This window comes from Nycticebus coucang, chromosome 3 (genome assembly GCF_027406575.1).
Source record: "Nycticebus coucang isolate mNycCou1 chromosome 3, mNycCou1.pri, whole genome shotgun sequence".
Classification (NCBI taxonomy): Eukaryota; Metazoa; Chordata; class Mammalia; order Primates; family Lorisidae; genus Nycticebus; species Nycticebus coucang.
In genome coordinates, this window is record NC_069782.1 from 104,351,333 (window position 1) to 104,374,821 (window position 23,489).

The 23,489-nt window shown below is 37.7% G+C and overlaps 1 protein-coding gene across 5 annotated transcripts in view; it reads left to right on the forward strand.

Annotated features, from left to right (window-relative positions):
* The window catches only part of JMJD1C (jumonji domain containing 1C), a 369,857-nt gene that overhangs the window by 126,275 nt on the left and 220,093 nt on the right, over positions 1-23,489 (forward strand). For all 5 annotated transcript variants that reach the window (XM_053582218.1, XM_053582213.1, XM_053582215.1 and 2 more), the window contains exon 2: positions 11,956-12,120. Coding sequence is in view for 3 of the 5 variants with exons in the window: in XM_053582213.1 (XP_053438188.1) it covers positions 11,956-12,120 (165 nt within the window). In the remaining 2 variants the exon portion in view is untranslated. The remainder of the gene's footprint in view (positions 1-11,955; positions 12,121-23,489) is intronic.

A 23,489-nucleotide genomic window follows, 5' to 3' on the forward strand; every position in this document is an offset into this window, starting at 1 on the left:
GTTTCCTCAGAATATTGAAGGTATTGGGAAGCGTCTTACAGCTTCTAGTGTTGCTTTTGAAAATTCAAAAGCCATTGTGGGTTTTGATCTTTCTTCGATCTTTTATGTGAAAGAAACTTGTAGGATCTTTTCTTGTGTCTGTGCTTGGAAATTTCACAATGACATTCCTAGATGTACTTTGTGATTTTCACCCATTGTACTTTGATCTTAAGGAGTTGTTTTTCACCTTAGAAGTTAATGAGTTTTAGACCTGAAAATTTTTCTTTTTTTTCTTTTAAGATTTCTTCATTGATGTCCTTTTTTCCTATTCTGATACTTAGTGCTGGAATATTGAACTATATTATCTATATTGATCCTTTTTTCCCTTTTCTCTCCTATATTTTTTTCTAATTTCTGGAAACATCCCAACTTATTTTATAAACCTAGTGCATTTTTTTATTTCTCCTATCACAATTTAATTTCCTATAGTTTTTTTGTTTTTGGTTTTTAGTTCTCCCTTTTTTGGTTATGATATTTTTCTCCTTAACAATATTACGATTTTTTGGGCGGTGCCTGTGGCTCAGTGGGTGGGGTGCCGGCCCCATATACGAGGGTGGCGGGTTTGAACCTGGCCCTGGCCAAACTGCAACAAAAAACAGCTGGGCGTTGTTACTTGTGAGGCTGAGGCCAGAGAATCACCTAAGCCTGGTGGTTGGAGGTTGCTGTGAGCTTGTGATGCCACGGTACTCTACCGAGGGCAACAACATGAAACTCTGTCTCAAAAAAAAAAAAAAAAAAAAGAATATTACAAGTTTTGTGTGTGATTTCCTTCCATCTTTTTTTTTTTTTTTTTTTTTTTTTGTGGAGACGGAGTCTCACTTTATGGCCCTCAGTAGAGTGCTGTGGCCTCACACAGCTCACAGCAACCTCCAACTCCTGGGCTTAAGCGATTCTCTTGCCTCAGCCTCCCGAGTAGCTGGGACTACAGGCGCCCACCACAACGCCCGGCTATTTTTTGGTTGCAGTTCGGCCGGGGCCGGGTTTGAACCCGTCACCCTCCGTATATGGGGCTGGCGCCTTACCGACTGAGCCACCGGCGCCGCCTGATTTTCTTCCATCTTTAGAGTCTTTGTTTTCTTTCACTTTTTCCTGTATGTTCTAGTCTTTTTTATGTTAAGTGTTTCCTCACACAAGATACCTGACAGTTTCTGCCTACTGATATTTAATAGTGTAACACTATAAAAGCACATTGGGAACTCTTGAGTGTGTGGGTAGAGTTTGTTGATTATAGTTTTATGTATTTGGAGATCAGGTCATTTCCTTGGGGGAATACTTAATATATTATAGGGAATACTTAATATATTTTAGGTCTTTTATCTTAAACTGGTCAGATTTCTCAGATAAACGTACCAGTATTTTGCCTGACTTTCTAAGTTATGCCCTTTGAGGAAAGACTGGAGATAGAGGGGCTTGTCTTAGACATATTTCATTATGCCAAATTTGACTTAATCCTTGTTTCTGCCCTCAACTTGCTTTAACATGATTCTTGATCCAGATACCCTCTGATAATCATGTCTAGGGAATAAACCCTTTCTGCCAAAATCAGGAGAAAAAAGTAGTTGGTAGGCTGGAGTCAGTCAGGAGGAGATGTGTGAGTCTAGCTGCTACAGTAAGCAAACTAAAGTCAGTTTTCTTATTAGCCTACTGTACCAATTTTTAAACTTTGGGGGCTTTTCTGTTGTAAATTGGAATATTTATCAGCTTTCTCCAATTTCTGTCTCAGATTAAGCATCTTTTATTTTTATTTTATTTATTTATTTTTTGAAACAGAGTCTAAAGTTGTTGCCCTGAGTTAGAGTGCCATTGTGTCATAGCTCACAGCAACCTCCAACTCTTGGGCTCAAGTGATCCTCTTGCCTCAGTTTTTCTATTTTTAGTATAAATGGGGTCTTGCTTTTTGCTCAGGCTGGTCTCGAATCTGTGAGCTCAAGCTATCCACCCACCTCGGCCTCCCAGAGTGCTAGCATTAACAGGGGTGAGCTACTGCACCCAGCCAGCATCCTTTATCTTACTACATCAGCTGTCACTGCACTTACTCTTATTTTAATATTAGTTGATTCTGTCCATTTTTCCATTCTGTCGAAATCTTGGAATCCTCATCACTCAACATATTAATTATTCTTCTCAAATATGAGTCTTACATTCGTTTCACAATCTGACTTTTGTATTGTCTTTAATGTCTGGACTGAAGTTTTTAAGGGTAGCCCTCTGGAATCTATCAGTTTTTCTTTAGTTCTTGGGGAAGGTTGTAAATTATGGTTGTCTATCCAGCTATGAGTATCTAGTTATGTTGTTTCACTTGTTTTTTTTTTTTTTTGAGACAGAGTTACTATGTCGCCCTCAGTAGAGTGCTGTGGTGTCACAGCTCACAGCAACCTCAACCTCTTGGGCTTAAGCGATTCTCTTGCCTCAGCCTCCCAAGTAGCTGGGGCTATAGGCACCCACCACAGTGCCCTGCAGTTGTTGTTGTTTAGCTGGCTTGGGCCCGGGTTCGAACCTGCCAGCCTCAGTGCATGTGGCTGGCGCCATTAATCACTGCGCTACAGGTGCTGAGCCATTATGTTATATTTTATCATTTTACTCTGATCTTTCCCACAGTATGTCCTTTTAAAAAATCTAGTGTTATATTAGTTACATAAGCTTACATCAAAAGAAGAAATTTATGGACAATGAAAAGGTTTAGCATCACTTGTAGTGAAATAAAATTACCTCTTGATGTGACTTTTTTCTTTTTTAATACCTTCAAGACATCTTTCAAATGTACTTTTGGGACTTTTTTAGGGATAGGTATTGGTGGATTGTTAAGAACCTATTAAACTTGGAAGCTTCTGTGGTACATATTTTATAGAAAACATTTTTCTTCATTCTCAAAATCAGTTCTTGTTAGAAATTGTTTCCTTTTCTTATCAATGTTTTATACACATTGGCGATACATGCCTAATTCAGCTGAGCCTGTGATTTTTTTTTTTTTTTAGGCTCTGTAGAACAAACTTATTTAAAAAGTGACTAGGTATTCTCTTACTGTCTTCTTATTTCAACTTCATTTACTTTTTAACTATGTTTCTTCTACCTTTTCCAGTTTTCTACTCAATTCTCCTTGGTGGAGAAGATGGATGCAAATCAGCAGGTGTGAGTAGTTCTTTATTCTCTCTACATCTACTAATTATTACATCATCTTTCCCATGTACCATTCTTGTTTCTTCTTAGCTTATCTTCTCACATTTATGCAGCAAATGAGCCTGTTTGTTTTTCCTTTGTATTATTTATAAAAGACATGGGAGCATTGCTTAAGGCCAGGAGTTCCAGACTTGCCTGGGTAACATAGTGAGACCTTGTCTCTACAAAAAATAAAGGCATAGGCTGGTCATGGTGGTGTGCAAATGTGTAGTCCCAGCTGTTCAGGAGGCTGAGGCAAAGAGAATTGCATGAACACAGGAGTTCAAGACTGATGTGAGCTATAATCACACCATTGCATTGTAGCCAGGATAAATTGAGATCTGGTCTCTAAAGGGAAAATAAAAAAGGTTTATTATGGCAATATTCTTGTAAGATTTATGATTAAGTTTTAAACACATTTATTTATGTTTTCCTCCTCTCATTATTTATGTCCTTTTAAAATCTGACACCAGGAAACTATGTACCCATACTGGTCCCCTTTATTTATTTAGTCTAATGATACTTACTAAGTTCCTAATATATATCAGCCCTTGGGAAATTGAATATTGAGATGATATTACTTTTGACTGTTAGGATTCATATTTTCATAGGGAATAATCTCTTTTTCCTTAGAGTGATTCACATGTACACAATTAAAAACTATTGCTTTGCTTTCGTTCCATCCATATTGTCAGGTAGTGGTATTATAAAAGTAGACTCAGGGCGGCATCCATAACTCGGTGGGTAGGGCACCAGCCACATACACCTAGGCTGATGGGTTCGAATCTGGCCTGGACCAGCTAAAACAATGACAGCTGCAACAAAAAAATAGCTGGGCATTGTGGCAGGCCCTGTAGTTCCAGCTACTTGGGAGGCTAAGAGAATCTTGTAAGCCCAAGAGTTGAGGTTGCTGTAAGCTGTGATGCTACGGCACTCTACCGAGGACAACATAGTGAGACTGTGTCTCAAAAAATAAAAAAAAGAGAGAGAGGAAAATTAGACTAAGGTTTAAATTCTGATCCTGCCATGTGTTAACTGGGTAACTGATAGATCACTTAATCTTTCTTGGTCTTAGAGTTCTCATCAACAAATCATATCTACTTTATAGGGTTGAATTCAAATGCTGAAAGTGAGAGAATGTGCATACACATATAAACTTGTTAAATTTAAAAATGAGATAATGGCAGTATTATTATGTGGCTTGCTATCCAAATATTTATTCTTGCGGTCCTTTTGAAATAGTATATAATTATCCTTGGAAGAAAAAAGTATGTTGCACTGATCCTCATTTTTTCAAACTAGTAAATAGCAAGGATGCTTTTTGGATTGTATTTCTTTAAAAGTGGATTTAGAACAGTTGTTAACATTGTTGGTATTTCTTTCACCTGTATGTACCACCTCTGTGTCTCTTTAAAATTTAATGTTGGCGGGACATAGTGGTTCCTGCTTGTAATTTCAGCACTTTGGAAGGCGGAGGCAAGAGAATCAGTTGAGGCTAGTTCAAGGTTATAGTGCATGGTTATCATGCCACTGCACTCCAGCCTAGGCAATAAAATGAGTCTCTGTCTCTGAAAAAATTATTCTCTGTAGGGCCAATTTCTATTGTATATACATATTTATAAGAATTATTCCTTCTGATTCTTAGTCTTCCCTAATGACCATGTTAATCACCCTTGAGTTACAGAGTTTTAGATGTTTTAGTTCTCTGCTACTCAGTAACCTTTCTTTATGTTTGTTTGCTGTTTGTTTGAGACAGAGTCCTACTCTGTCAGGACTTGAGTGCTGTGGCATCAGCCTAGGTCACACCAACCTTAAACTCATGCGTTCAGGCAGTCCTTCTCCCACAGCCACCTGAGTTGCTGGAACTATAGACCCTCATCACACACCCAGCTAATTTTTTTCTAGTTTTAGTAAATATGAGGTCCTGCTCTTCTGAGTTTTGAATTCCCTAGCTCAAGCAGTTGACCAGTCTCAGTCTCCATGCTGCTAAGATTACATGCCCAAGCCATCATGCCCAGCCACAATGTGGTCTTGATCAGGAGACATATCTGTTGCCAAACATTTTCTCTCTAGTCTTTATGTAGTACATCATTCTTTAACGTTTGAAAAAAGGAAAGAAAAGCCAACATTTATGGTGTTCATACTTACTGTTTCCTTAAGATCTTTTCTTTATCATGTTTAATCATTAAGACAACCCTCAAAAATACTATATTATAATCCCTGTTTGACTAATTTGAGAACTAAGGCTCAAATAAGTTTTATCATTCAGGGTCTTACAGTTTGGACTCCAAAACTGTTATCTCTGTGCATTGCAGTGCATCATTGGTAAGATAATGATACAGTATCTCTGTGTATTGCAGTGCATCATTGGTAAGATAATGATACAGAATATTGACTATCTTTCCACATACTTGTCTAAGGTATCACCTATATAATAACTTGATCATCTCAAGAACTTCACTGACTTGAAGTACTACCTTTATGGGATTTTTTTTTTTTTTTAAAGAGACAGAGTCTTACTTTATCACCCTCAGTAGAGTGCTGTGTTGTCACACAGCTCACAGCAACCTCCAACTCCTGGCCTTAGGCAATTCTCTTATCTCAGCCTCTGGTAACTGGGACTACAGGTGTCTGCCACAACATCTGACTATGTTTTTGTTGCAGTTTGGCCGGGGCTGGGTTTGAACCTGCCACCCTGGGTATAAAGGGCTGGTGCTCTACCCACTGAGCCACAGGCGCTGCCTGATTTCGTATTTCTAAATCCACAGAAGTGAAGAGTGTGGGGATCATACAGTAAATCTTTTCTTTTTCTTTCTTTCTTTTTTTTTGAGACAAAATCTCAAGCTGTTGCCCTGGGTAGAGTGCTGTGCCATCATAGCTCACAGCAACCTCCAGCTGTTGAGCTCAAGCCATCCTCTTGCTTCAGTTTTTCTATTTTTAGTACAGATGAGGTCTTACTTTTGCTCAGGCTGGTGCCAAATTTGTGAGCTCAAGCTATCCACCCACCTTGGCTTCCCAGAGTGCTAGGATTATAAGTATGAGCTACTGCACCTAGCTCGTCCATCTCTTTTGATATAGGTTTTTATTTCTGTAAACTTTATTCTTAGAATTGCTTTTATTGTATTTGTGAGTATATTGTTTATGTTTTTTTCTCAATATATTTAATTTCCAAATATTTGTGAATTTTTTGTAATTCTTTCTGTTATTAATTTCTAGTTTTATACTGTTGTGTTTGGAAAAGACACTTGATTTTATTTCAGTCTGACTAAAAATTTTGAGGCTCATTTTGTGCCCTAATATGTGTGTGTTTGAGAAGATGGTGTATGATGTTGCTGTTGGTTAGAATGTTCTGTATGTATGTGTTACATCCATTTGGTCTAATGTGTATTTTAACTCTAGTGTTTCTTTATAGATTTCCTGTCTGGATAGTTTATTCAAAGTTGGGTATTGAAATCCCCTTCTATTATTGTGGTGAAATTATCTGTCAGATCCTTTAATATTTTCTTTATTATTTGTGCTCCAGAGTTGGTTGCACATATGTTTATAATTATATTCCTGATAAATTGACTCCTTTATAATTATATAATGTCATTATTTGCCTCTTTTACAATTTTGGGCTTAAAGTCTGTTTTATCTGGTAACTATTGTTATGTGTGCTTTCTTTTGGTTTCCATTTCTTTACTTTCAGTCTGTGTGTGTCCATAAAAGTGAGCTGAGCCTTTTGTAGTCAGTATATATAGTTGGGTAGTTTTTTTTTTTTTTTTAAATATAATCCATCACTTTTGTACTTTTTAATTGGAGAATTTAATTCATTTATATCTATAGTAAATATTGATAATTATTATAGTTTAATTTTCTGGTTGTTTTGTAAATACTTTGTTTCTTCTTTTCTTGCTGCTCTTCTTCTCTTCTCCTTCCCTTGTGGCTTGATGGTTTTCTGTAGTGAAGCTTTGAATCCTTTCTGTTTTTGTTTTGTGCTTTTACTAAAGATTTCTGCTTTATGGTTACTCTAAGGCAGTGGTTCTCAACTTTCCTTATGCCACGGCCCTTTAATACAGTTCTGTGGGGTCATGACCCACAGGTTGAGAAATGCTGCTCTAAGGCTTACAAGGAACATCTTATAATAGTTTGTTTTAAGTTGGTAACAGTTTCACTTTGTAAACTTATATGTATATGCTTTGACTCCTTCCTCCCACATTCTATGTTTCTAAGATTCTATGAGGTCAAAATTTATGTCAAATGTGTATCCCTTGACAATTTGTTTTAGTTATGGTTATTAATAATTTTGTCTTTTAACTCATACTAGGGATGAATTTTCCTTATACATCATTACAGTTCTGAAATACTCAGAATATGGCTCTGTTTTACTTTTAGTATTGAGTTTTATATTTTCATATGTTTATATTATTAGTTAATGGCTTTTTGTTTCAATTTAAATAACTCTCTTTAGCAGTTTTTGTGCAGCAGGTCTAGGGGTGATAGAGTGAGTCCCTTAGGCTTTTTTGTTTGTAATTGAAACAGTTTCATTCCATTGTCCAGGCTAGGGGGCCATGAAGACAGCTTAGCTCACAGCCACCTCAAACTAATGGGTTCAAGTGATCCTCCTCCTTCAGCTTCCTGAGTAGCTGGAACTATAGGTTCTTGTCAGAATGCTCAGCTAATTTTTCTATTTTTAGTAGAGATGGGGGCTCACTCTTGCTCAGACTGATCTCAAACTCTTGAGCTCAAGGGACCCTTCTGCTATGACCTCCCAGAATGCTAAGATTATAGGTGCAAGCCATTGCACCTGGCCACTTAGGTTTTATTTTTCTAGGGGAGTTTTTATTTCTTTCTCATTTGTGAAAGACAGTAGTTCTGGATAAAGTATTTTTGGTGGTTGGGTTTGTATGATCCCCCCAAACCCTCTGGTCATCTCGCACTTTAAAGAGATCATCCCACTCTCCTGTCCTTGAGCATTTCTGCTTAGAAATCTCCTGACAGATACACTGTAATGAGCTCTCCTTTGTATGTGTTATGTCTTACTGCTTGTTGTTCTCTGAATTTTATCTTTGTCTTTAATTTTTGAAAATTGATTATTATGTGTATGTGCCTAAGTATATAAAAACTGAACTAAAGGCTCCATGCCTGTGGCTCAAGCGGCTAAGGTGACCTATCCTTCTATTACAGAAGTTTTTAGCCGTATTTCATTAAATTTGCTTTTTGGCTCTTTTTCTTTACCTTCTGTAACTCCTGTTTTTATGATGGTTTGGTCCTTGATGCATTCCCATTCTTCTATTGGTTTAATTTATTCTTCTTATTCTTTTAGAATTTGTTGTTGTTGTTGTTGTTCTTCGTCTAATTAGGTAATTTCAAATGTTATGTCTTCTGCCTTACTGATTCTTCTGCTTGATTTGAGTCTGCTATTAAAGTTTTCTATTGGCTAGGTGCCCATCCTCAGTGGTTAGGGCGTAGGCCACATGCTCCAGGGCTGGTGCTTTAGAACCCAACCCAGGCCTGCTAAACAACAACAAAAATATAGCCAGGTTTTCTGGCAGGCGCCTGTAGTCCCAGCTCTCAGGAAGCTGAGACAAGAGAATAATCTCTTGAGCCCAAGAGTTTGAGGTTGCTGTGAACTATGATATCATAGCACTCTATGGAGGATGACAAAGTAAGACTCTGTCTGAATAAAAAAAAGTTATCTATTGAATTTTTTAGTTCAGTTTTTGTATCCTTTTTTCTTGGTTTTCTGTATTATTTCTATTTCGTCAGACATTTTGCATTTTCTTTTTTAGGAGACAGAGTCTCACTTTATTGCCCTCGGTAAAGTGCTGTGGCATCATACCTCACAGCAACCTCCAACTCCTAGGCCTGGGTGGTTCTCTTGCCTCAGCCTCCCAAGTAGCTGGGACTACAGGTGCCCACCAGAACACCTGGCTATTTATTTGTTGCAGTTTGGTCTGGGCCCGGGTTCGATCTCGCCACCTTTGGTATACGTGGCTGGCGCCCTACCCACTGAGCCACAAGGCACCGCCCTGACTTTTTGATTTTTTTATGTAGTTTTTTACATCAAATTTTCTATTCATATAATTTGATAGTTCATTGAAATTTTTTGAAGATCATTGGCTGTCAGTTTTCATAAATCTTCATTTCTTTGGGTCTGTTATTGGACCTTTATTGGCTTAATTTGGAAGTGTCATGGCTCCCTGGTTCTTTGTAAATTACTTAACTCAGCCAAAAGTCCATCTTATACCTCTATTCTCACTGGGGTAAAATCCTACATCACACATTTCTAAGGTTCATAACTTGTCATCTCCACCTGTCCCTAAACAGTGACTGCTTGAGAACCCAGGCCACACCTGTGTCCTACTGCAGACAATAACAGAATTGCCTGGTCAGGGAAAACTTCTTATTAACAACTTGACTAGAAGCCATCGTAGTATCTAGCCAGAAAGAAATTTCTACTGATTGCAGAACCCATTCAGTGGTTTCACTGAACGTTGGAACCAAGCCAGCAGTTGGCTTTACATCAGAGCAAAGGCAGCCTAGACAGCTGGAGAACTCACAGCATACTCTGCTTTCCTCCAGTTGTCACCATCTGGCCCTTCCAAAATCATAGGTTAGACTAAATAGTGAAGATCTAGCCCTACCAAAAACACCTCTAAAGGCCAGAAGAGAAGACTGCCTGCTCAGATGCAAAACCACAGACATGGATTATTACTAGGTTTTCTTTTTGTTGTTGCTGCTGTTGTTTGGGATTCTACCTTATAGTAGTATTTTAAAATCAAATAGTTTTATATTCATTTGCTTCTAGGAAACTGTCCATCTATCTGTCTGTAGATGTTATTGTTAGATTGGAGATAGTCTTTTCTCCTCTGTTATTAAAAGGGGGAAATTTTTAATTTGAGGGAATAGTAATTTAAGTAATGCTTATAAAATTCATACCTAATTACCTAATTAACAATTTAGGCCAGTTATTAAATATATCTCTTGGGTGGCACCTATGGCTCACTGAGTTGGACGCTGGGCCCATATACTGAGGGTGGCAGGTTCGAACCCAGCCCCGGCCAAAAGTGCAACAAAAACATAGCTGGGCATTGTGGTGGGTGCCTGTAGTCCCAGCTACTCAAGAGGCTGAGGCAAGAGAATTGCTGGAGATTGCTGTGAGCAGTGATGGCCATAGCACTCTACCAAGGATGACAAAGTAAGACTTTGTCTCTAAAAAAATAAATAAATAAATAAATATATCTCTTTAGAGATGTTGACCATTAAAACAAACTTTTAGATCGTCATATGGTTGCTTCTTTGAAGACTTTACGTGATGGTATATTTTGTTTTTTTTGTGTGTGTGTATGTATACATGCGTACATATATATATATATATATTTTTTTTTTTTTTGGAGACTGAGTCTCAGTTTGTCGCCCTCAGTAGAGTGCTATGGCGTCATAGCTCACAGCAACCTTAAACTCTTGGGCTCAAGCAATTGTCTTGCCTCAACCTCCCAAGTAGCTGGGACTACAGGCACTTACCACCATAACTCCGGGCTTTTTTTAGCGATGAGGTCTCACTCTGGCTCAGGTTGATCTCAAACCTGTGAGCTCAGGCAGTCCACCCACCTCAGCCTCCCAGAGTGCTAGGATTAAAGGCGTGAGCCACCGTGCCTGGTCAACTGTTTACTTTTTTAAAAAACATTTTCCAGCCTCTGCTTCTAGAATCAAATTTTGTAGCACATATTTAGAGATAGGCACCAATTGTACCGGATCAACACTCTGTAAATTGCTTTTCTTAAACAATTTATGGTTTATCTCCTTGTCACAGAAATAAATAAGGGTTATGGTCTGGTTAAGAGAAGTTAGTTAAATAAGGCTTTGAAGAGAAATGTTAAGTTAAATAATGTGTTTGTTAATAATGTCTTTTCAAATTCAAGTTTATGGCATACATTTTGAACTACTGCTGTGCCCATTAACCTCTCTTTATCTTATTCTCCACTTCCTAGTGTTTGATAACCATCGTTACACTTGTACTTCCATGAGAGTCACTTTTTTAGTTTCCACATGTGAGTGAGAAGGTGCTATACTTGTTTTTTCTCTGCCTGGCTTATTTATTAATAACATAATGGCCTTCATTTCTATCCATGTTGCTGCAGATGACAAGATTTCATTCCTTTTTATGACAGAATAGTGTCCCATTGTGCATATATACTGCATTTTCTTTATCTTTTCATCTGATAATAGATACAGGATGGATATAGATCTTGGCAATTGTATATGGAGCTACAGTAAACATCAACATATAGATATCTCTGCAGTATACTGATTTCCTTTTTTTGGATATGTACCTAGCAGTGGGATTGGTGGATCACATGGTACATCTATTCTTTTTTGAAAACCTTCCATAGTGTTTTCCATAGTGGCTGTACTAATTTATATTCCGACCAACAGTTTACTGGGGTTCCCTTTTCTCCGTATCCTACAGTTAGATACAAGAAATAAGTTTTAGTGTTCACTAGCATGGTATGGTGATTATAGTTAACAATAATTTATTCTGTATTTCAAGATAGCTAAAAGAAGGTTTGAAGTAGTAGGTTCGTATTGTTTCCAATACAAGTGATACAAGTGATAAATTTTAAAGGTGATGGATATCATAATAACTCTGATTTGATCATTGTACCTTTTATGCAAGTATTAAAATGTCACATGCAACCCACGAATATGTATAATTCTGTATTACTAAAAAGAAATATCACTGTTCTGTTTATACAATTTCTTTTTTCATTTTCATAGGTGTATGTGGAATTTGATGATCTTGAATGGGATAAACGAGAGTGGGTTAAAGTCTATGAAGATTTTTCAGCTTTCTTGGTGGAATACCACTTAATCTGGGCCAAAAGGAATGACCCTAGCCAGACTCAGGGATCAAAGAGCAAACAGATTCAGTGGCCTGCATTGGTAAGATCTGTTTTTATTTCATAAAGCACTTTCAGTTGTTTATTTAAAAACAAGAATTGAATATGTATAATCAATAGATTTATATTTTTGATAGTCTCTCAAGTACCCAGCAGAAATTTCAAAACATGGCTTTTGTTTTTTTAAGTAACTTGTGTCTCTTTGTTCATATTATTTTAGCATATTTCGTCCACAAATAATTTTATCAAATTAGGTAAAAACACAAATTGTATTAAAGGCTGCTAAGAGATAGTTGACTGTAGACAATATGGAACTACTTTGTTGTATGAAACTTTGTTACATGGAAGATAAAGCATACTTTCTATAAAACATTTAATAGCAAGTGATTTTTCTTGTTTTGTTAAACAGTAAATTATTGTGGATGGTAGCATATGTTCAATGTATAATTATATATTCAGGTAATGAATAACATTACTTCACACCAGAAATGTTCTGTTGAAGAAAATAGATTTCAACAAATTCTATATGAAGGCCGGGTGCGGTGGCTCATGCTTGTCATCCTAGCACTCTGGGAGACTGAGGTGGGTGGATTGTCTGAGCTCATGAGTTTGAGACCAGCCTAAGCCAGAGTGAGACCTCAATCTATAAAAATAGCTGGGTGTTGTGGTGGGCGCCTGTAGTCCCAGCTATTAGGGAGGCTGAGGCAAGACCATTGCTTGAGCCCAACAGTTTGAGGTTGCTGTGAGCTGTGACGCCACAGCACTGTACTGAGGGTGACAAATTGAGACTCTGTCTCAAAAAAAAAAAAAGTCCTGTATGAAGAGTTTTATGAAAGAAACAAGGGTATTAAATTGTATTAGTAACCCAGCAGCTTCCTGGCAACCACCATTTTCTGTGTCTCAGATACCTCATATACTATATTTAGTTGCCCTCTGTAACTGGCTCATTTCACTTAGCATATTGTCTTCAAAGTTCATCTATATTATATAGTGTATCAGCATTTCCTTTTTATAGCTGAATAATATTTCATTGTGTTTATGTAGCACTTTTTGCTCATCATCCATTTATCTGTGATAGACATTTGTGTTATTCCATCTTTTTAAAAAAATTTGAAATATTTTATTTACATACTTTGTTTTTGTACAGATTGTATCAAAGTTGTGTGTCCTTCACCGAGAATAGTGTGCACTGTACACAATAGGTGTGAATTTACCCATGCCCTCATCTCCCCTCCCCCAGCTTGATTTTTTTTTTTTTTGTAGAGACAGAGTCTCACTGTACCGCCCTCGGTAGAGTGCCGTGGCGTCACACGGCTCACAGCAACCTCCAGCTCCTGGGCTTACGCGATTCTCCTGCCTCAGCCTCCCGAGCAGCTGGGACTACAGGCGCCCGCCACAACGCCCGGCTATTTTTCTGTTGCAGTTTGGCCGGGGCTGGGTTTGAACCCGCCACCCTCGGCATATGGGGCCGGCGCCCTACTCACTGAGCCACAGGCGCCGCCCACCCAGCTTGATTTTTATTGAGATTTACTTTCATATACACACTTAAGTGTTCATTGATTAGTTCTAATTTGTTATTGAGTACATACATTTGGTTCTTCATTCCTGTGATGTTTTGCTTAAAAGAATGGTTTCCAGTTCCATCCAGGTTGTTAAAAAAGATACTAGATTGGGCGGCGCCTGTGGCTCAGTGAGTAGGGCACCGGCCCCATATGCCGAGGGTGGCGGGTTCGAACCCAGCCCCGGCCAAACTGCAACAAAAAAATAGCCGGGCGTTGTGGCGGGCACTGCTCGGGAGGCTGAGGCAAGAGAATCGCATAGGTCCAAGAGTTAGAGGTTGCTGTGAGCCGTGTGATGCCACAGCACTCTACCCGAGGGCGGTGCAGTGAGACTCTCTCTCTACAAAAAAAAAAAAAAAAGATACTAGATTGAGTTTGCTACTTTTTTTTATGCCTGAGTATTTCTTCATGGTATGCATATACCAAATTTTATTAATCCATTCATGTGTTGGTGGGGAGTTGGGTTGTGGCAGTTTGTGATTTGATTTGTGCTGGTATAAACATTTGAGTGTAGATGTCCTTTTTATAAAATGCACTTTTTTCTTTGAGTATATACTCAGCAGTGGGATTGCTGGATCAAATGATAATTGTCCTTTAAGTTCTTTAAGGTATCACCATACAACTTCCCATAGAAGTTATACTAGTTTGGGGCAGCGCCTGTGGCTCAAAGGAATAGGGTGCCGGCCCCATATACCAGAGGTGGTGGGTTCAAATCCAGCCCCAGCCAGGGGGAAAAAAAAAAAAAAAAAAAAAAAAGAAGTTATACTAGTTTGTAGTCCCACTAACAGTGTCTGAAAGTTCCTTTCTCTTAGCATCCACACCAGCACCTGTTGCTTTGGGACTTTATAATGTGAGCTGTTCTCACTTGGGTTAGCTGATAGCTTAATGAAGTTTTGATTTTCATTTCCCTGATGATTAGAGATGTTACGTATTTTTTCATGTGTTTGTTGGTCGTTAGTCTTTCTTCATTAGACAAGTTTCTGTTGATTTCTTCTGCTCAATAATGGGGTTCTTTGATCTTTTTTTTTTTTTAATTTGTGTGAGTTTTTTATAGATTCTGGTTATCAGCCCTCAATCTAAGGTATAGCATACAAATATTTTTCCTCACCTATATGTTGTTTATTTGCTCTTTTGATTATGTCCTTGGCTGTGCAAAACCTTTTTAATTTGATCAGTCCCATTTATTTTATTTATTTATTTTTTTGGTGTTACTGTGATTGCTTTTGGGGTCTTTTTCACGAATTCTTTGCCAGGATTTTTCTAAACGTTTTCTTCTTTGCTTGCCTGTAACTGAAGTGGCTAAGGCGCCAGCCACATACACCAGAGCTGGTGGGTTCAAATCCAGCCCGGGCCTGCCAAATAACAATGACAACTACAACCAAAGAATGGCTGGCATTGTGGCGGGCACCTGTAGTCCTAGCTACTTGGGAGGTTGAGGGAAGAGAATCGCTTAAGCCCAGGAGTTGGAGTTTGCTGTGAGCTGTGATGCACGGCATTCTACCCAGGGCAACAGCTTGAGGCTCTGTCTCAAAAAAAAAAAAAAAAGCACCAGGGCGGCACCTGTGGCTCAGTGAGTAGGGCACCGGCCCCATTTGCCGAGGGTGGCGGGTTCAGGCCCAGCCCCGGCCAAACTGCAACAAAAAAATAGCCGGGCGTTGTGGCGGGCGCCTGTAGTCCCAGCTGCTTGGGAGGCTGAGGCAAGAGAATCGCGTAAGCCCAAGAGTTAGAGGTTGCTGTGAGCCGTGGGACGCCACGGCACTGTACCCGAGGGCGGTACAGTGAGACTCTGTCTCTACAAAAAAAAAAAAAAAACCAAATACCTTAGTGTTGTGGTAGGCACCTATAGTCCCAGCTACTTGGGAGGCTGAGGCAAGAGAATTGCTTAAACCCAGGAGTTGGAGGTTGCTGTGAGCTGTGATGCCACAGCGGCGGCACTCTACCCAGGGTGACAGCTTGAGGCTCTATCTCAAAAATAAACAAACAAACATACATTTTCTTCTGGACTAGTTTCTTAGTTTCCTGCTTTAGGTTTAAGTCTTTTATCCATCAAGAATTAATTTTTCTGAGTGGTCAGAAGTGCATATCCTATTTCAGTCTTTTACATGTGGCTATCCGGTTTTCCCAGCACCATTTATTGAAGTTAGGAATGTGAGCATGATTTCATCTGTGGGTTCTCTGTTCTGATCCATAGGTCTAGTTCTCTGTTTTTGTGCTACTACTGTGCTGTTTGGGTAGTATAGCTTGAATTCTGGGAAAGTGATGCTTCTCACTTTGTTCCTGTTACAGAAGGTTGCATTGGCAATTCAGGGTCTTTGGTTCCATAAGAAGGATAGAACAATTTTTTTCTAGATCTCAAAAAAAAAAAATGACTGGTATTTTGTTGTTGTTGTTTTGCAGTTTCGGCTAGGGCCGGGCTTGAACTCGCCACCCCTGGTATGTGGGGCTGGCACCCTACTCCTTGAGCCACAGGCACTGCCCGGCAATGGTATTTTAATGGAGAGTGCACTGAATCTGTAAATCACTTAGGGTAGTACAGCCATTTTGCCAATATGAATAATGCTGCTGTGCACATGGATCTACCCAGAAGGGAAATTATTGGATCATATAATCGTTTTAATTTTTTGAGGCACTCTCATGACTGTTTTCCAAAGTGGCTGTAGCATTATACACTGTAATTAGCGGAGTGCAAGGGTTCCAGTTTTCCCACTTGTCAACATTTACTTTGTTTTTTTGATATTAGCCATCATGTTAGGTGAGAAATGGTATCTCTTTGTGGTATTGATTTGCATTTCTCTAATGATTGGCGTGTTGTTGAGCATCTTATTATGTGATATTGGCCATTTTTTTCTTTTCTTTTTTTTTTTTTTTTTAGATACAGAGTCTCACTGTATCTGCCAGACTAGAGTTCCGTGGTGTCAGCCTAGCTTGTAGTAACCTAAAACTCTTGGGGTCAAGCAGTCCTCCTGCTTCCTCCTCCTAAGTAGTTGAGACTACAAGTGCATGTCACCACACTTACCTAATTTGTTTATTTTTCATTGATATGAGGTCTTACTGTTGCTTAGGCTGATCTTAAATTCCTGAGCTCAAGCAATCCTCCCACCTCAGCTTCCCGGAGTGCTAGTATTACAGGTCTGGGCTAATGCACCTGGCCATGTTTATCTTCTTTTGAGAAATATGTGGTCATCTACTTTACCCATGTTTGACGTGGGTTACTCTGTATATTCTTTTTTTTTTTTTGTAGAGACAGAGTCTCACTTTATCACCTTTGGTAGAGTGTTGTGGCGTCACGGCTCACAGCAACATTCAACTCCTGGGCTTAGGCTATTCTCTTGCCTCAGCCTCCCAAGTAGCTGGGACTATAGGCGCCTGCCACTACGCCTGGCTATTTTTTGCTGCAGTTTGGCTGGGGCCGCATTTGAACCCAGCACGCTCAGTATATGAGGCCGGTGCCCTACCCACTGAGCCACAGGCGCCGCCCTCTGGATATTCTTTATTAGGTATGTGATTAGCAAATATTTTTTCTCACTTTACAAGTTACTTTTTTACTTTGTTGATAAGGTCCTTTAATTCCTAAAATTTTTGTAAGAGTGTGTGTGTGTGTGTGTGTGTGTGTGTGTGTGTGTGTGTGTGTATATATATATATATATATATAGTTTTTGTTCGTTTTTGTAGAGATGGGATCTTGCTATTAACTGGCCAGCCCAGACTGGTTTTAAACTCCTGGCAAGCCTCCCACTTTGGCCACCAAAGTGCTGGGATTACAGATGGAAGCCATCACACCCAGCCAAAAGTTTTTAATTTTGATGAAGTCCAATTTACGTATGTTTTCTTTTGTTGCCTATGCCTTTGTTGTCATTGAGTTAATTTTTTTATATTATGTAAGGTAAAGGCTCAATTTCAGTTTTTTACAGTTTTTCACTTTTCCCAACACCATTTGTTGAAAAGATTTTGTCCCCATTAAATGATTTTGACCATTATAGAAAATCATTTGAGTATATTTATGAGGGTTTGTTTATGTTTCTGTGAACTTCATTCAACTATGTTTTATAATTTCAGTATATAAATCTTTCACCCCCTTGGTTAATTCCTAAGTAATATATTCTTTTTGATGCTATTGTAAATGAAATTTTTTGGTTAATTTCGTATTCATTATTAGCATATAGAAACAAAACTGATTTTTATGTGTTGATTGCATATCCGTTTACTTAGTGATATCCTACTCAGTGGTGAAAGATGGAAAGCTTTTCTGCTAAGATGAAGAACAAAGATAGGGATCTTCACTTTTGCCACTTCTATTTAACATAGTATTGTAAGTTTTGTTAAAAAAAAAAAATCTGACCCAAAAAGGACATGAAAAGCATCTAAATTGTACAGGTAGAAGTAAAATTATCTCTATTCACAGATGAAAAGATCTTTACAATTTTAGTATATGTGCTGCCAAAGCAAGCAAAGATGATAAGATCTTACATGTAGGCCATGTGTGGTGGCTCATGCCGAGGCAGCTGTATTGCTTCAGTGCAGGAATTTGAGACCAGCCTGAGTATGAGATCCCCATCTCTACTAAAAATAGAAAAACTAGCCAAGCATTGTGGTAGGTGCCTATAGTCCCAGCTACTTGGTAGGCTGAGCCAAAAGGATCTCCTGAACCTAGGAGGTTGCTGTGAGCTATGATGCCATGTCACTCTACCCAGGCCAAAACATTTATCTGCATTTGTTACATTTGAGACTCTGTCTCAAAAACAAACAAAAACCAAAGATCTTATATGTAGAATCTCTAAAGATTCTTTTTTTTTTTTTTTTTTTTTGTGGAGACAGAGTCTCACCTTATGGCCCTCGGTAGAGTGCCTTGGCCTCACACAGCTCACAGCAACCTCCAACTCCTGGGCTTAAGCGATTCTCTTGCCTCAGCCTCCCGAGTAGCTGGGACTACAGGCGCCCGCCACAACGCCCGGCTATTTTTTGGTTGCAATTTGGCCGGGGCTGGGTTTGAACCCGCCACCCTCGGTATATGGGGCCGGCGCCTTACCGACTGAGCCACAGGTGCCGTCCTCTAAAGATTCTTTCTAAAACTTGTTGGAAATAATAAATCAATTTGGCAAAGTAACAGATTGCAAAATCTCTGCCTTCTTTTAAACATAGTTTTAGGCAAGACTGCATTACTTAACATTCTGTTCTATATATTTCTCTATTCCAGTAAATAATCTGAGATAATTTTTTGTGCCTGCATAATATGTAATCTTATAATGACCCCATTTCTCTAATGTTTGGCATCTAGTTGTTTGATTTAGGGGGATGAAATTATAAATAACTGTGATAAATATAATTGCGTGTAAATTTTATCTTCATCTCTGTTTCTAAGATTTATATTCATAATGGTAAAATTAATGGTCAAAGAGTATGGACTTAACACGCAAAAATCAAAATGTTCTGATGTTTTTCATAAATCATTTAAAAGTTGTACTGACTGCCATTATCCCCAGTCAGTGGATGAGTGTTTTCATCTCAGCACACCCTTGCAAAGCATTAACTATTTTTAGGCCATCTTGTTTTAAAACCCAAACAAATACAAAAATAGGAAGGAGTTCTACATCTTAGGAGATTAGCACTGAATATTATTTCTTTCTCTGTTAATTGGATATTTTAAAATAATATTTTATTTGCATTCCTTCAGTAGGATGAATGTTTTTTCATCAAGTTATACTTTTTATTAATTACCATTTTTCAGTACTTTTAGGGTTTTGTGGTTTTTTATATTATGTATCTTATTTATTTTATTTTTTTCATTGGTAAGATAGGACTTTTATTAGAAGTTAGAAAGGAATATAGAATCAGTAAAAAGCACCAGAGCTTCTGGAAGGGGGAAAGAACTGAAGAACTCCATATTATGCACTTTCGTTATAGATATTACAACCCTTTCATATTTTCTTCATAGTTTTCTCAGCTTACTGTTTGATAGCTAATCTTTTGAATTTTAAGTTTTATTTTTAGAGAAGTCTATCTAATAGGATGTCTTTATTAATTCAGATAGTCAGGATATGTGTGTGTGAGTGTGCCTGCCTGCCTTCTTTCCTTCCATTCTGTTTTCTTTCTTTGTTTCAGAAAAATGTAAAAGTTAAATAGAACAAACAAATGAAATGGAAATGCTTGTAATACTTACGAAAATCAGTTTGTTTCATAAGCATCTTGCAAATATTTATTCATATGTAGTATATGACTGAGATTTTGTTTCCCTTTTTGTTCTTTAAAATATTTGAGTCTTCTTTAAGGATGTCTATAAGCACCAGCTATGAAATTGAAAAATTTTAATTTCCTATGGCAGAATTAAATACTATGTCTACAAATTTCAGAAATTTGAGAGATGTGTGCATGAGGTGGCAATAGAATGAAACAGTAGAAACTAATACTTTGTCTTTAATTTTCTACAAATTTAATGTTTCTAATACTGTGCATATGATGCTTGCTTTATGTTTTTCTTTGTATTTAAACATGTTTGTATTTATTACCTTCTTTCTGGTTGTTTGACTCCTCGTGTGGTACCTGTTAAATATTATATATTGCTTATGTTATCTTGTCTTCTTCTTATACCTTGAAATTAGTGGATACTGGCTGGTTTTTATACCTGCTGGTTTTTGAAATCATGAAGGACAAGAAAAAAAGTCCTATTGTCTTATTAACATATTCTAAGGTCTAATTTTAAAATTGGAAAGTATTTATCTCTTCAAAAAAATATGGATAGTATGATACCCAGGTTATTTGTCTGGAATTATTTCTTCTTTCTTTCCAATAGCAAAACATTTATTGGAGCAGCACCACATACTATGTATAACATCCCTATAACATGTTAAAATGGTGCCTATTTTTTTTCTTTTTTTTTGGGGGGGGGGTGGCTTGGTCCTGTATGATCAGGGTACCACTTGAGGCTATTCTAATGATGTAGACTGGGGTAACTTACATTTTTATGTAAGTTACTTAGTATATTGTTAAATTTTATTTACTTTTTAATAAAGTAAAATACTTGTAAAAGCACATTTATCTGCATTATGGAAAAAAAGTGTTGGCATTTATAATTGAAATCAACGAATCACCTACCTAACTGGGTTAGGGCCCTGGCTCCATCTCCTTTAGGACAACCTTCTGTGGGGAGTGGGGCTTCGACCCTAACCCAGGTGGGCTTGTAACACTGCTGCATTTTCTAAGGGGCAGAGTTTTCTACTACTTTTCTGCTGGCCCAGACTTCCAGATCACCCCAACCAGAATTAACCATCTTTTGTTACTGTGTAGAACTGTTTTAACAACTAGGACATTCTGCTTTTTATTATATCTATGTGTTTACACGTCTGTCTTCCCCTACTAGATTGTAAGTTCTTTGAGGACAGGAATCAAGTCTGAGTCATCGTTGTAATGGTTATTTGGAGTCTTAGCACAGCGCCTTACTAACCTTAGAAAGTGAATAAATCCTATTTAAACTGATAAATGGATTACAATCCAGCTAGTGAAAAGGAACCCTGATAGGAGTTATAAACAAGTTTTCTGGCTATTAATTTATACTTATATCAAATGATAGGGAAGCAAAATTAGCCTTTCAGTTCCTTAATATATTTTTGGCTTCTTTAAGGATGTCTATAAGAAACAGTCCTAAAATTGGGAATTTGTAAATTCCTATTGCATAATGAAATACTACATATACATATATGAGAAATTTGTAGTATCTGTACATGAGGTGGCAAAAGAATGACGTACAATGGAATATATTGGCAGTTGTGGTAAAACTGTGACTTACCAGTTTTAATCATGCCAGTATGGTATAAAGATAAATTTAAAAAACAAATACACATACTCAAAAAGTTAGAATTCTTTCATTCTAATGAAATAAAAACTCAATTTCTTAAATTGTCAAAGTGGGGAAATGTAAAACTACCTAAAATGGTTTATTTTAAAGATGTTAAAGGAAGGAACAGACATCTTCAACAGTCAACTAAATATGCTAATCTTTGATAATTTACCTGAATTTCTAGAGTGAGTTTCAGGAAACTCAGACTAGTTCTATTCCCGGTGTAACTTTTCTTTTATTTATTTATTTATTTCCGGTGTAACTTTTCTTTAATTATTAGTGGGTAATTCTGGTTCAATTAGGAATTTTGATCAGATTATAAATATTTATACTCATATCAATTTATTTCTTTTGAATTATCTTCCTGCATAGAGTGTATTTTAGTTACTCTCTGTTCTGAAAGAAACTTTCTCCAAGGGGAAGAGTTCAGTGTTCTTTGGGATAAGATTACCCTTAATGTATGGCTGTTATGTGTTGTGTAAATTGTGTAAAATGTGACCTCATTCACATTTTATTAAAAGGTGAAGACATGCCACATTCCAAGTCAGCAATGATTTGTTTTTTTCCCCCTGAGACAGAATCTCACTATGTCACCTTTGGTAAAGGGCCATGGCTTCGCAGCTCACAGCAACCTCAACCTCTTGGGCTTAAGCTATTTTCTTGCCTCAGCTTCCCAAGTATCTGGGACTACAGGCGCCCACCACAATGCCTGGGTATATTTTGTTGCAGTTGTCATTGTTGTTTTTAGCTGGCATGGGCTGGGTTCGAACCTGCCATCCTCCGTATATGTGGTTGGCACCGTAACCACTGTGCTATGGGCTCCGTGCCAGCAATGAACTTTTTTTTTTATTGTTGGGGATTCATTGAGGGTACAATAATCCAGGTTACACTGATTGCATTTGTTAGGTAAAGTCCCTCTTGCAATCATGTCTTGCCCCCCAAAAGTGTGGCACACACCAAGGCCCCACCCCCCTCCCTCCGTCCCTCTCTTGCTCTTCCTTTCCCCACCCCTGCCTCCTTCTTTCTCTCTCCAGCAATGAACTTTTAAGGAAGTTTACTTAAAGCATTTTTACATAACTGTAATAGAATTTTCAGAATTACAATTATCATAGAGTCCTTTGCACTTTGGTAAATAATGAAATAGAAATAATGAATAAAACTTGAGGATGGGCTTGGTGCCTGTAGCTCAGCGGCTAGGGCGCTAGCCACATACACTGGGGCTGGTGGGTTTGAACCCAGCCTGGGCCTGCCAAACAACAGTGAAAACTACAACCAAAAAATAGCCGGGCGTTTTGGTGGGCGCCTGTAGTCCCAGCTACTTGGGAGGCTGAGGCAAGAGAATCTGTTAAGACCAAGAGTTTGCGGTTGCTGTGAGCTGTGACGTCACGGCATTCTACTGAGGGCGACATAGTGAGACTCTATCTCAAAAAAAAAAAAATTAATAAAAATTGAGGATGATTATTTCTCTGTAAAGTACTTTAAGACATCCAATCATGTATAATAAAGAATTAAGCTTTTTAAGTGATAGAATCTAATGCTGGCAAATATTACAGTTGGTGAGCACACACATTTATTTCTTGTGGATAATAAAATTACATTCTTTTGGAAAGTATTATGTTGTAAGAACCAGAAGTTCATACTCTTTGATTCATTAATTCTACTCTTAGGAAATTATCCTTTAAAAAAAAAAATCCTTAAAAAGTATATTAAGTTTAGCCTAATGTTCGTCAGACACTTTATGTGAGCCAGACACTGTGATAGTAACTGCAGATACAAAAACAAAAGGCATAATGTTACTTGAAGAAAAATTTTATTGCAGTCTTACTAAGAAAGAAGAGAAAAATGAAACAACTTGGATGTCCACTAGTTTATGAATAATGTTAAATAAATGTTTTAGGATATTATACAGTTTTAAAACTCTGGATTATGCATACTTTAGAAATAAAAGTTAAGTATAAAAACATAAATCTTAATTATATCAGTGCCAGAATTGTGTATTAAAAAGGTATTGTGAAGTAATAA